Raw genomic sequence first — 13,589 nt, 5'->3', positions numbered from 1 at the left:
TCCAAAGTTTTTGTGCATATATGACATGATGAGATGACCATTGATACACGTGACAATTTTTATTAATTTTATGTAAAACAGAGACCTATTTAGATGAAAAAATATACCGGATAACCTATTTATCGCATGACCAAAACTCAAAACTGATTTTTATATACATGATTAAAACTTGGGAGTATGAGATAATTTCCCAATTTTTAATTCCAACCAAGAGATTTGATAAAAAAAAATTTATTTTTTTTCCCAACAATTAGAACTTGACCATCTTGGCCTTCAATTATGCTAGGTTGTACATGTACAAAGAGGTATCAATTTCTGGAGCAATTAAAACGCAAAGACTATATGAGAAACAAAACATCTTTTTATTGATAGGAATTGAATCTATACATAAAATACAATAACACACAAGTGGAGAAAGGACTTCCCAGAAGGTCAGCTCTGTACAAAATATATACACATCATATACAATTGCCCTTTGTTTACCAAAAGGGACACCACCTGAAACAAGCACAAATGCAGTGATAATAAGATATCAGAATTTCGTGTCGATCAAACACTATCAGCATATAGCCAGTTGCAGATTCAGAAATCCAGGAAGTTTCCATGAGTACTACTATTTGAAAGTTCGATAAAAAAAAAAAAAGACAGAACGGTCGGGTCAGAAAATCTTTCACTTTTTATTAGCCTAATAAGTTTTGGACAAACTAGTGGCTGACCCAATAATGATCCCCAAGTGTAAATTGGTGATTGTTTTTACCTTGATCGGGCAATACCACAAGTTATTATATATAAAATTACTGGAGATATAATAATAGGCAAGTATAATAGGTGTGTGATGTTCATAACTGGCAAAATATTTGTGCGCTTTATATAAATCATACCTAAATAAAATAATACTTCAAATGCATGTAAAATAAAAAAGAGCAGAGAAAATAAAGCAACATCATACCCGACATAATTTTGGCACAAATTTTCATGCGATCTAGCTTGGATAATCAACTTCTGAACTTGCAGTTTAACAGATAATCCATGATCAACTTCACGGGTATCGCCAGAAATTAAGGTGCTGTGGTTTACAACATGTTGAATAGAACTGGTGGGTGCAGAAGAGGAAGTAGAAAAATCACGTCCAGTGAGTTTATTACTCATCCGAGCCATTACAACCACAGCGCGCTCATTCAAGACCTCATTAGCATCGCCAAGTTGATTAACAGCCTACACAACCAACTGATAGTATGAGCACTACCCAGTAGAACCATTTCATATTATTTTACAATCAAGATTCTGAAATACCTGAAGAAGCTCCCTTTCCCGAGCCCCCCGCTGAGGTTGAGCAAGCTCTCTATTTGGAGCAGATTCCTCAGCATTCACAACAGGAGGGACATTAGTGCCGGCAAACACTGACATTTGTGGGACTTCATTGAAGTAGAAAAGACGCCAATTAATTAGAGGATCGTGAACGAAGGCCTGAAACAGGTACAACTAAGAATCAGCTTCCTTATTCAACTGTTTGAGCAAGCAATATTTGCTATTTCTATTTCGTAGTGGGTCAAAAGGACATACAACCAGACTCAACCCCACACCACCGGAAAAAAAAAAAAAATTTTTAATTTTTTTTTGAAGAAACCCAAAACCTCTTTTTTCACCCACCCTAAGAAATAAGTGCGAGTACCTTTACCCTCTGAATTTCTGAACAACTAAACAGCCATCATTTACTTGATTTTCAATTAATTAATTTATCCTTTGGGCAGCAAAGGCATAAATAGCTAATGGCAGGACACATTTGTTTATTCCCCTTTGTCCTGGATATTATTATCCAAATTGTTGTAAATTATTTATATCCCACAATTATATTAAATCATCATTTATCTTAAGCTGATTGGAAATTATAAATTTAATCATTACTTTAACACTCTTCTTACGTGTGGACTCAAACTTCCCCTCAACAGTAAAGTTCAACACAAAATATTTAATTGAAATGGAAAATAAACTATGGAGTAAAGATTTGAACTCAAGATTTCTGCTTTAATACTATATTAAATCTCCACTTATCCCAAAAGCTATTTTTTTTTTTTTTTTGGCAAGTAAGAAGACCCTCTACGCACACAGGAACAACCAAAGCTAACCTGTAAAAACCCAACAAAACCAACAAAACCTAAACCCCCGAAAACGAAGAAAAACCCCAAAACAAACTACAATAGAACCCAAGTAAGATACTAAACAACCCACCGGCCACCAAAGCACACAAACCTACATCATGTGTGCCTTGCCTTTCCTACTCCTAGAGGGATCTTTCACAACACTATAATTGATGGAGCTATACAAATTAAGTAGCTCCCTTTTTCCTTTAGACTTTTGGCATGCAATCATCTTCTTCAGCCGAAAATCTTCTTCCATGGCATTCCTAATTGCCAAGACCTCCTCCCCAAAAGCCCTTCCAATGCCCAATCCAAGGGCAATCCCTCCCAATAATCATCTTCCTCCTCCCAAACTACGACCTCCCCGTTATGATCAAAACCGATAGGCCAATTCCGAGATTGGGATAAACCATTTCCCTCAACGGAATGAGGAATGATGCAGCCACTCGGAGGAGAGGAAGGTCCTGCAACACCGACGTCCTTGACCTCCCGCGGCAAAACGGGAGGGACAGAAACAATCGGGGGAAGATTGAGAAATTCCTTCCAAAATAGACCCTGTTTTGTTGGAGTCTCTGTCTTCTTTTTCGCATGAAACTCTTCACCCGCATCCTTAAAAAGAGCAGATCCTGCAGATAGCTTCGAAGCTTCCAAAGAGTCTAATATAAACCCATCATTCCATAACACAAAATGCCCTACCCTGAGCTCCCTAGCCCTCATGTAATAATGCTGAAAAGGGCGACTTTGTAGCAAGGGGGAGGGGGAAAAACGAATCTTCCTCCCCAACTCAAAGGCCCCTAAGGGAGAAGGAATAGTTGAGACGGAGAGCTCTACACCACACAACAGCCCAGTCAATGCCGGAGAAGCAGCCAAAGTTGCCAGAGCCGGCATCTCCGCAGTCGGCAGAGGTGGGAGGACGAACGGAGGAGCCGACTTAACTAGAGACGACCCACCCCTAGGTTTGTCTTCGCACAAAGGATCCCCATAGGGAAACTCCATCATTAACTCCGGTAGAATGTCTTCGCACAGCCTAGAAGAGGCCCCCAACGTCGTCTCTGGCATGAAACTCGACGACTAGGAGGATCTGGGTTTTGGCATGAGACAACCCAAACGCAAGCCCTTTCGTCTCAGTCCATACCATGTTGAACCCTATGACCCGCTTACTCCACGTGCGCAACTTTGAAATTACAAATTTCAAACTTGCATGTGGAAGAAAAGTCTTACCCAGCAGACGGAGAGGCTGGTCCTTACCCAATAGATCAAACGAAGAAGACTCCAAGGTAGAATAGTCCAACGCCGACCTCAGATCTGCATCTAACACCCTCACCGCTGATAGAAGGTCAAGATCACACTGTTCCACCGGCGTAACATTTCTCCCAGAAAAACGATCCCCCACGATAGGCACCTTCTTCACGACAGCGGCCGAGCCTGCCTTTAACACCTCCACAAAGGAGGGCCCCTTCGTGAAAGGAACCAAACCCGGCTATGCCTCTACTTCCTTCCCCTTATTCTCCACTGACTCATGCAAGGACCCAGACCCCCAACCCACTAAAGCAGAGAAGGAAACTACGGCCTTTCTCAGCTTGTCGGAGAATTTGATCCAACCCCAACCTCCACGTCCCTCAGGGATCAGTATAAACCCTTTTCGGCCACCCATCCTGAATGATGCTACCTCTAAGAAACGACCGGCTTGGTTACACCTTCAAGCAATCAAGACTCTTAATCCTTCCCTAAAAGATTTGATGAAGACTTGATCTTCCGGATAACCCACGAGATTCTCCAACGTCGAAGCCAACCACTTAGAACACGAAGAACTAATGAAAATTTCACCGGAGAAGCTTTTTCTCTTCTCCCCCACCCTCAGCGTCGACACCCCATCCAGAACCGATAAAACAAGTCTTCGACTCCACGATAAAACTTATCTCCATCTCAAACAACACCCAGAACCCAAGCGGCCGACCCAGAGGATGTTCACATTTTCAACGAAAAAGAGCCACAGTCACGAGACCCACCGGCTGACACCCCTACGCGAGCTACTAGTGCAACACACAAACACCTGATGCTCAAAACACTATCCCCGCACAGCAACCGGACGTCTGATAATATCCCTAAGCAAAGGGGATTAGGCCTTGTAGGGCTATCCCAAAAGCTTAAGTTGATAGGAATTGATAAATTTAATCATTGAATTAATATTTTAACAAATTATAGCTTTCATAGACCAAATGATATTACCCATATGATAGTTTATCCTATGTGGAAGTGTGTCTCACCTAATCCATACCAAGTAATTAAATTTAGAACATGAACTTGTCCTAATTGCAAAGCTTACAGAATCAAAAACATAACAACGGAGTTCTGGTGTCCATACCTCCATCATAGCCATGACGCTGTCTTTATTCGTTCGGAGAACTTGCATCACATTTTCACAAGTTGAACGGAAGTTGCCCTCGATACCACTAACCTCCATAGCTTTCACAAGCATTCTAGTCAAGCGGAAGGGCACCTACATTATGAATTCTAGAATATAAGAATTGGAACCAATAAAAATCCACAAACATGAGGAATTATTACAATAAACTGAGATACCTTCTCGGGAAACTTCTCCCGGTTCATTGAAGATTCGAAGCAGTCTCCAAAATCAATGTGCAAAATCTTGCCACTGCAACAGAACATTAAAATGTAAGATGCTGTAAAATTAATTAAAAAAGTACACCTACATTTCTTTACTATATGGTACCTAGAGCGGTGTAGCATAAGATTACTTGGGTGACGGTCGCCTAAGCCAAGTAGGTAACCCACCTGCAATGTGAGCAACTTATCTTTAGCTCACCTTAAAACTTAAAATTAGATGAGCAAATATTACAAAAAAAAAAATAAAAAAGGAAATACTAGCAGGCTCCCTGATGAAATGAGTTGTGAAGCTTTGGTATGGATAACTTAACATCGTCGTGCTTAAAAGCTACTAAATTAGTACAGAACTCACATCTATGTGCAATAAGATCATTTGACAAAGTTATGGAATGAGACTAATATTATTAATTAGCACTCTAAAGATGCACATTTAATAAATAGACTGAACTTCTGAAGCTTTTTTTTTGGGGTTGGGTGGGGGGGTGGACAACAGAAAAAAAAAAAAAATGAAAATGAAAGATGGAACAAGGTAAACACATACCATGCTCATGACTGCTAAACTTCTAGTATAATTTGTCCTCCTCTCCAGCCATACCTCAGAAGTGCGACTTTTCAACCAAAGAACCTGTTAAAAGCCAGTTCAATGCAAGCTTGGAATTACATGATAACAGCAGAGCAGAAGCCAGCAGCAATTTATACAGAGAGGAAGAAGCAATAAGTATTTCAGATGAAGACATACCCTTTCAAGGTCATTTCCTTCAGTATTTTGCAGGGCATAATCAAACACTTCCACTTTAGCAATGAGTGGCAGATGGTCATAATCTGGAGCAAAACTCAGCATATATTTGTGTTCTTGATTCAGGGCAATCTGAAACCATGAAACATTTATAAAATAAGTTATGCAGCTACTCTGAAACCTCAGGCATCCATACACTAACACTTGCAGTTAAACACCAGTTAAAAGCATCTACCCTAAAAGCTCCATGCAACCACCGAACAATACATGCCAACAAAACACAAAACATCACAGACTTGTGAGTGTGCACAAGTGCGTGTGTAAGCGTACATACACACGCACGCACGGGTGCACACACACACACACACATGGGGAGAGGTAGAGAGAACATGGGGATTTCTGAGACTAAAATGACAGCATCCAATGAACTTCAACTGACCTTTCTGGCCTCCCTGTACTCCCGAATGAGTTGGTGAAGGGTGTCACAATGTGGGACCCAACCAATCAATCCACTGTTTGGAGATAATGGAATGACAGAATATCTTTCAATATAGAGATCCTTTTCTTCCGTTTCCCTAGAATTCTTCAGCAGGGTATTAACCAAACCGAAAAGCTGTGGCAAGATCAAGAATGTCAGAGCATGTTTGTGTCTGACATACTGAGAAATAGTAACATTTATAAAGACAACAGAAACAAGATATGCTTTCAAACCCCGGAATCCTGAACTTAACCACAATACCTGCATGACACGTTCATCTTGGCGTAAATCTTCATGTCCCTTTAGCAAGAAGGCATGATCCTTACCATCACTCCCATGAATCGTCAATTTCCGAGGTCGCTGTTTAGATGTTATAATACCGAGCTGGGGTGCGAATGATCTAATTGTCACAACTGGGGAATCTGAAATATAAAAAGCATGTATATATTAGAGGACAACTCACAGGGCTAACACCAACACGTCATGAAAATATATGCTTGAACTTACCAGCACGATATGTCCCAGGAACAGCAAGCTCCAAATTGCGACATTCTATCAACTCCGGAGAGACAGACTTGTAGGAAAGAAAGAAAAAAATGTTTAATGCAAGTCTAATGGGGAAAAAAATCTCATATGAAGAAAGATTCTTCTTACCTCCAGATCCAGGGTGGTAAGACTTTGAAGCTGCTTATCTATTCTTCTGAATACATGATAATAGAGATCCCATGCCTGACCAAGACACAAATTGAAATATTAGCACCCATTGTTACCACAATATATGAAACAACTACAAGTTGACCCCTTAAGCCCAGATTGTTGCCTTATAACCCGTGTCGTGATATGACTTGAATTAATCAAGTCTTGAGTGTGGGCCCCAGCCTTTTATGGCTGATTTTTTTATCCTTTTTTCTGCACGTCTTTTGTCTCATCCGTAGCATTACTTCATGAGAAGTAATTCTCTTCCTTCACCGTGAAGTACTTGGCTGACTCTTCTTTATATATAAGACTTATTGCCACTCGGTCATGCAGAAAAGAGGAGAGAAAAAGGCTAGAGAGGCAGCAACTTCTTCGTGGCAGTAGAGAAGACAGAAAAAAGAGAAGAAAGATTGCATCTCACTTTGTAGATTCTTACTATTTGTGTTGGCCACACAGTGGCCTAGAGAATTTAGAGTATTATCTCTTTTGTATAATTCTTTTTCGAGTGAGAGTGAGATTTGGGTATACTGAGCCTTTTGGATATGAGTGGTTATCTCTGTACTACTCTTTGCACTCTACCTTTCGTTAGTGAATATTCTCCGGATCGTCTCCGCCAGTGGATGTAGGCTTATTAAGCCGAACTAATTAAACCTTGGTGTCTTGTGTGATTGTGTTATCTTCTATTCTGCTATTTTCTGTTTTATTGGGGATCCCTAAAATTGGTTTTGTCACAACAACCCGTCTGGGTAGAAAGCAGAGAACAAGCATATAAACACATGAAATATAGATTCATCATATTATAAACAGTGTAACTTTAATTCAAACAGAAGAGCCCTAGGAACCACAAAGCAAAAAATCTGGAGCAGGAGCAACTGCATGCAGATAGAAGATTCAAAGTCTGGCTATGTGCAGAGCATTCATATTACACATATAAAGGTGCATAAGATATTCTATAGTGAACTATAATTTAATAGAATCAGATAATCAGTTTTCTGAATATTAAGTAGAAAACCATTTTTCCCTGAGATGAAAAGCTTCAGCAATTTTTAGAACAGTCTTACACAAACTTGTCTCGAGGTTCTCAACTTACTGTCACAGTCGAGTTAGGCAAATGCAAAAAGAGAACTATAGTTTTACAAGCCCCCGACTAACCAGCATAGGCATTCAACTCCAAAGGAGCATTAACTTGAATGGAAAAATTCTTGTGACTGAGATTAAGAATACATGATTAAATCTGATTAAGCTCATCGTAAAAGGGAGAAAAAAGAAGCTGAACATATCAAGTAAAACATCCCACAAACGAACTAGAAAGTAGTAATGCAAAAAGATGCGGGCAATGGTTCCCCGCCACCCTAAACATGGGCCGCTGGTGTCACTATTCACCTTCATCTGAGGTTCACCTCCACTATTATGAAGCTTCTGAAGTGACTGGAGATTCATAAGCCAATGCTTCCCCAGATTACCCTTCACTTGGCTTGGCCTTCATCTGGGATTTACCTCCACCTTGTCTTTATTGGAGGTTTAAGATGTTTTTTTTTTTTGAGTTTTAGGTATGATGGTATCACCCAATTTCGGGAACCTAAAGACCGACTCAAATAAGCTTCAATCCCAACTAATTGAAGTCAGCCACTTCAATCATTTTCTCAAACTAATTCATAGTGGCTCCATGAATCCTTTTTCATAATTCAGTATTATCTGAGACAATATTGTTTGTGCATCTTAAATAATCATATCCTTTTACTACTAACCCGCACCTATCTTATCTTTCTCAAATCCTTTTCACTACTCAACTTTTTTTTAATAAAGATTGGTAAGTAAAGATTGGATATACCTCAGATAATAAAGGACCAAATTTACATTTGAAAGATTTTATACCTGAGTAAGCTCAGCATCTTTTCCAGTTCTCTTATATTTCATGCAACACTCATAAGCCTCTTGTAGTTCATGACGATAAGCCTGGAAATCATAATGGAACAGAACCGCCCATTAAGAATTGGAAGAGAAGGTTATCTTTAATGCTTTAAAGGTCAGAAAGTGAAAGAATTTCTAGAATTTTTTTAAAGATTTCCAAGCTATGGTGATATGTGACTCCATCCAACAGTTTAGGAAGTTCACAACATTTAGGTAAGCTAAACATAGAGATTAGAAGTGAAACTATGATAATACTATCCGCACACGATGCAAAATAAGCACAGGCTATTAGTTTTGTAATATAAGAGAGGACACAAACGGGTGTCAATTATGCTAAAACCTCAATGAATGCTCTCTCTTTTATGGTCGTATTATTCCTCATAGTCCCTTCTTCGAGCATTTCATGCAATGGCTCCAACGCCTTTAGCATCCCCTCAATGTTATGTTCACCAAAATATAAACGACTAGCTTCTTCCAATGCTTCATGCCACATCTCATGCCAAAGTATTGCGACCCGAATTAATTCTATCGATACAAGCTGTGCCTGTAGAGAAGAATCTACTTATAAATTCTTTTCTTTTTCGTAAAAAAAGAAACGAAAAAGAAATAGAAGAAAAGGGAGAGGCAAATAAAAATAAAAATTAAATTTAGAAATCATTTCACCTGATCCACAAGTACACCATTATGCTGCCGAACTTTGTCAACCACTTCTTGGGCAGCTGCTTTACGTGAATTACTTAGCGATTTACAAGCTACTAGAAGTGGGTACATAAGAGCCTGTGAAAGGAATTTAATGACTATAATCACATGGAACAAACAAAAATAAAATGAGAGGAAACTGTAATAATACATGACCTGCGACAAGACAGTTGAGCACAAAGAAAGTCAATCCAAGAGGTAACTTGAAGAGGGATATCACCATTCATCCAAATATAAAAGCTTTCAATTGAAACACGCCAATAACCCAATGAAAAAAATGCAATTTAACTGCATACAGTGAGGCACAGACATGCCGACAAAATATCAGCCGAAAGCTCAAGGCCCTTTTTCACCGCTTTCTTTATGCTAAATGCTTAAAGGAGAAGCCCTTTCTGACATTTTACCTTATATAATATTTATATCTATTCATCTCAAGAACGGCATCCCACAAATGCCTATCCAGTGAATGTCCTGTCCAGGTTGCCCAGTGATTAACTAAATTCTCTAGCAAATACAGCCCTTTCGATCATTTCTTCGCATGTTTGAGATATTTTCAGTGGAAAAATTCTTGTTTCCAATAAAGTAGGACGAAGGCTTAGCTGAGTTTGATTCAGTTGCAGGATATATTCTTTGTTTCATCAACAAATTTGTTTGACGATTGATGAAATGGACATGAAAATGTAACCGGTTAAATGTAAGTTCTTATTCTTTTTGTGGGTAGAGGGAGAGAGAGGGAATGAGAGTTGACATATAATGAAATGAAACGAGCAAATGGATTTTTGAGAAGATAAAACACACAAAAGGGTGAACAGCTCATTGATGTAAAGTGCTTCCTCTATATAATAATATTAGTGTTACATAGATACAAATAAAGAACTTAAAAATCCATTGACTAGCATAAGCACAATCTCAACAAGTTCCTAATTGAAAACATATAATGAAATGAAACGAGCAAATGGATTTTTGAGAAGATAAAACACACAAAAGGGCGAACAGCTCATTGATGTAAAGTTCTTCCTCTATATAATAATATTAGTGTTACATAGATACAAATAAAGAACTTAAAAATCCATTGACTAGCATAAGCACAATCTCAACAAGTTCCTAAGATTCAATTAATTTATCCAGTCACTACTGCTAACACACCACTGTTAGGATTTGAAAATCATATAAGCATAGAAACCATTGAAAGCAAACCTGTGGATGACTTTGTCCAATTCGAACCAGAAGTGACTGTATTAGTTCTCTCACAGCATGGTTATTGGAATGTATACGGGCAATTATTTGAGGTAAAACCACAAGCCACGTGTTAATATTAACATGTTCAAATCCTTTCCTTAGTGCCATTTGAACTTCTGCAGTATCTCCATGGTTAAACCACAATGTAAGAAGGCGAAGTATATCCTGAAGAAGATAGTGGGATCCAAATAAAATATCAATTAGATTCAGAGTATTGAAACACAGCAACAAGGCATGATCCAGAAACCACACGAAGGATGAATATCAAATTTCCAGGCACATACGACATGCAGTGTACAACAGAAAGCTGTGATTAAGAAATGCGGACCATATGTAAATATATATGCAAATAAATGACTGTTAATAAATTGATGTACTGATACACAAGCATTTATAAGCATTATTTCTTACAAAAAAAAAAAAAACACTCAGATTTATCAACATCCATTAACATTGCAACTCCTTTCACAACAGAAAAATAGATAGGGTAAGTTGTGTATATGCCCACATAAGCAAATCAGTTTCCAAATGTAAAGCAGCTACATGGGCAAGATGTATCCTCAGAAAAATTAACCGCACAGAATCTCTTTAAGCAGAGTGAAAAAGCCAAGGAAAAGTTCATTTTGCAAGAAGGCCTAGGATACAGGGATCTGGTTTACCTGCAAACTATCATCAACACCTTGACCATTTGCTGCACATGCTATTGAATGAAAATATCCAGTGACTGCAGCAACAACAAACCGTGCAGCAACATCGGAAAAACCTCTTATTGTATAATGAGACATTACTGCTGTATTGAACAATGCCCACATATGCCATGCATGTGCCAATTTGTTTGCATATTGAGTGGCCTTCTTGAATGACACAAGGATATCTACAAAAAACTGAAACTAATGAATATAGGAGATCAATCAGATCCTCAAAGGAAATTTAAAACCATACGCGTATTATAATCACTCATTACCTTGAATAGACTCATCGTCCAATCCAGGAGACAGTGCCCACTGCCAAGTTCCAAGTTCAAGATATACAAGGGCAAGGAGTGGCATCACTGTTTGAGTACTTGGAGCACCTGAAAGCTCTACTGCCAAATTCTACAGAATAATTTTGGGCCAAGAAAAATATGTAGTCAGAAGGCTAGAAAGTAAGTAGTGCTAGCAGAAAGTGGTCATTATGAGGGCTAAACAGAGGGAAATATATATACCTGCAGCCTAACAAATGCTTCCTTGCGCTTAACATCCTCTCCAAGTGACCACTGGTATTTCAAGTATGCCAGCATTACTTGAGGAGGCCCATGGTACGTTACATTTTCTGGAGATGTTTCGGGGTCATACTGAAAAGATTCTATAAAAAGTTAGTTAAAAAAACAAGAATGAGTACAAGTCTCAAACTCAACATCCTTGTCGGAAAATATTTGCTAAATAAACCTGTAAGAGTTTAACTAAAGTAGATCTAGCCTGGCTGATCCGCCCACTTCTTTGGCAAAGAGAAGCAAACTCGAGCCAAGTGTCAACATCTTCTGTAGGAGGTAGAACAAGTGCTCTAACTGCCAGAAGTACCTGCCAGACCTGAATATTCAAACACCAAAGAAACTTAGCAGGAGAAGTCTTGCAGTTAAAAAAGGAAACCTCTCCCAACCCATTCCACGACTTTTCTAGAATCCAACCAAAAGCATACTCCTAACCACTCCATACCAAATGCTAACCCTGTCTAACAAAAACTTCTAAACCAATCAAGCATTGTTGTCGTGTATATCCTGAAAATACCAATTTATCGCTAGCCTATTAACACGGAAAAGATGGCCGAATCTGTAACGACCCAAGAAAAAGCGCTAGCCACATCTACGCTATCACCCCAAAAGGACTAATCAATTTGGAGCTTTCCTAGAATCTATTATAAAGTCCAGTTTCACCTACTAACTAGGCAATATGAGACTTAACACCTGTGAGTTATTCATCTCTTTCCAATATGGGACCAGGGTGTTACAAACTCCCTCCCTTAAACCCCTAACGTCCTCATCAGGGCCACGTCATGCAGTGCTCCAGTACCACATGACCTGACGTTACTATGTGGCTCTGATACCATTTGTAACGACCTAGGGAAAAGCGTAAGCTATATCTACACTATCACCTCAAAAGGACTAGTCAATTTGGAGCTTTCTTAAAATCTATTATAAAGCCCAGTTTTAAATAGTAACTAGGCAATGTGGGACTTAGCACCCATGAGTATCTTTATAAACCGCTCACTCTATGTGAGCTATTCATCTCTTCCCAATATGGGACTGGGGTGTTACAGAATCGCTGTCAAACCAATTTAGATTTTATTTTGTGACAACTTTTTATGAAATCTACAAAAATTATGAAAAGAGAACCTACACATGGTTAGCATTAAGTCAAATTGAAGGCCATCAAAAGCTATACCAAAGGAATAAGCCAAGCCTGGCTGCTTCGGAGTATCCATACATTGTAGCTTCATCATAGGTAGCATGCTCAGATGAACCAAACATTTCTTACTTTAAATTCTTGCTTTTAATCATAGAGTAAACTAACTATATTGACCCAAGAATTCCACCCTAATTCCCCATCATTTCCATAAACATCACACATTCACCCAAATCCTAAAATCTACAATGAATTAGCTTTACAGTCAGGGTAAACATTGTTTCTATAAAAAACTATGTTGAAAACTTAATGTCTAATCCTGATTATAGAAAAGTAAAAAAAAAAAAGTAACAACAAATGTTACGCATATCTACCTCAACGTTTCGTTTCACTCCTTGTATGCGCTCATTCCACATATTAAGAATAAGGGCCCGCCGCCCTTCAGCAACAGAGCCAGCATGAGGAAGTGTACAATAATCAATGACCTGTTGGAGAAACAGATATATTCCCCCATATTGTGATTTCTTTAATGATTAAAGCAGAAGAGAGAATTCCAAATAATATCAGGACAAACCTCCTCTAGTTCGGAGAGCTGCTGAACACGGACCATATTGGTATAAGCACGTTCATAGCTCTCCAGAACCTGAAAATCCAAAATACAAAGATGTTTGATTATCAACTCA

At 38.7% G+C, this 13,589-nt stretch overlaps 1 protein-coding gene across 2 annotated transcripts in view; it reads right to left on the bottom strand.

The window, feature by feature from the left end:
- Window positions 1-339: 339 nt before the first annotated feature.
- Window positions 340-13,589, bottom strand: part of LOC133881396 (serine/threonine-protein kinase TOR) — a 97,554-nt gene continuing 84,304 nt past the window's right edge. For both annotated transcript variants that reach the window (XM_062320313.1, XM_062320314.1), the window contains exons 36-57: window positions 13,481-13,549; window positions 13,281-13,391; window positions 11,953-12,093; window positions 11,730-11,858; window positions 11,490-11,619; window positions 11,185-11,399; window positions 10,484-10,690; window positions 9,251-9,364; window positions 8,928-9,131; window positions 8,552-8,632; window positions 6,635-6,709; window positions 6,488-6,554; window positions 6,242-6,402; window positions 5,942-6,115; window positions 5,506-5,634; window positions 5,308-5,391; window positions 4,873-4,934; window positions 4,722-4,794; window positions 4,504-4,638; window positions 1,294-1,467; window positions 950-1,215; window positions 340-498 (exon numbers count right to left, since the gene is read on the bottom strand). In XM_062320313.1, the coding sequence (XP_062176297.1) occupies window positions 480-498; window positions 950-1,215; window positions 1,294-1,467; window positions 4,504-4,638; window positions 4,722-4,794; window positions 4,873-4,934; window positions 5,308-5,391; window positions 5,506-5,634; window positions 5,942-6,115; window positions 6,242-6,402; window positions 6,488-6,554; window positions 6,635-6,709; window positions 8,552-8,632; window positions 8,928-9,131; window positions 9,251-9,364; window positions 10,484-10,690; window positions 11,185-11,399; window positions 11,490-11,619; window positions 11,730-11,858; window positions 11,953-12,093; window positions 13,281-13,391; window positions 13,481-13,549 (2,820 nt within the window). In that variant the 3' untranslated portion in view covers window positions 340-479. The remainder of the gene's footprint in view (window positions 499-949; window positions 1,216-1,293; window positions 1,468-4,503; window positions 4,639-4,721; window positions 4,795-4,872; window positions 4,935-5,307; window positions 5,392-5,505; window positions 5,635-5,941; window positions 6,116-6,241; window positions 6,403-6,487; window positions 6,555-6,634; window positions 6,710-8,551; window positions 8,633-8,927; window positions 9,132-9,250; window positions 9,365-10,483; window positions 10,691-11,184; window positions 11,400-11,489; window positions 11,620-11,729; window positions 11,859-11,952; window positions 12,094-13,280; window positions 13,392-13,480; window positions 13,550-13,589) is intronic.

This window comes from Alnus glutinosa, chromosome 11, assembly GCF_958979055.1.
Source record: "Alnus glutinosa chromosome 11, dhAlnGlut1.1, whole genome shotgun sequence".
Lineage (NCBI taxonomy): Eukaryota > Viridiplantae > Streptophyta > Magnoliopsida > Fagales > Betulaceae > Alnus > Alnus glutinosa.
The sequence above is the reverse complement of the archived record's forward strand: the minus strand, read 5'-3'. Positions and strand labels throughout refer to the sequence as shown.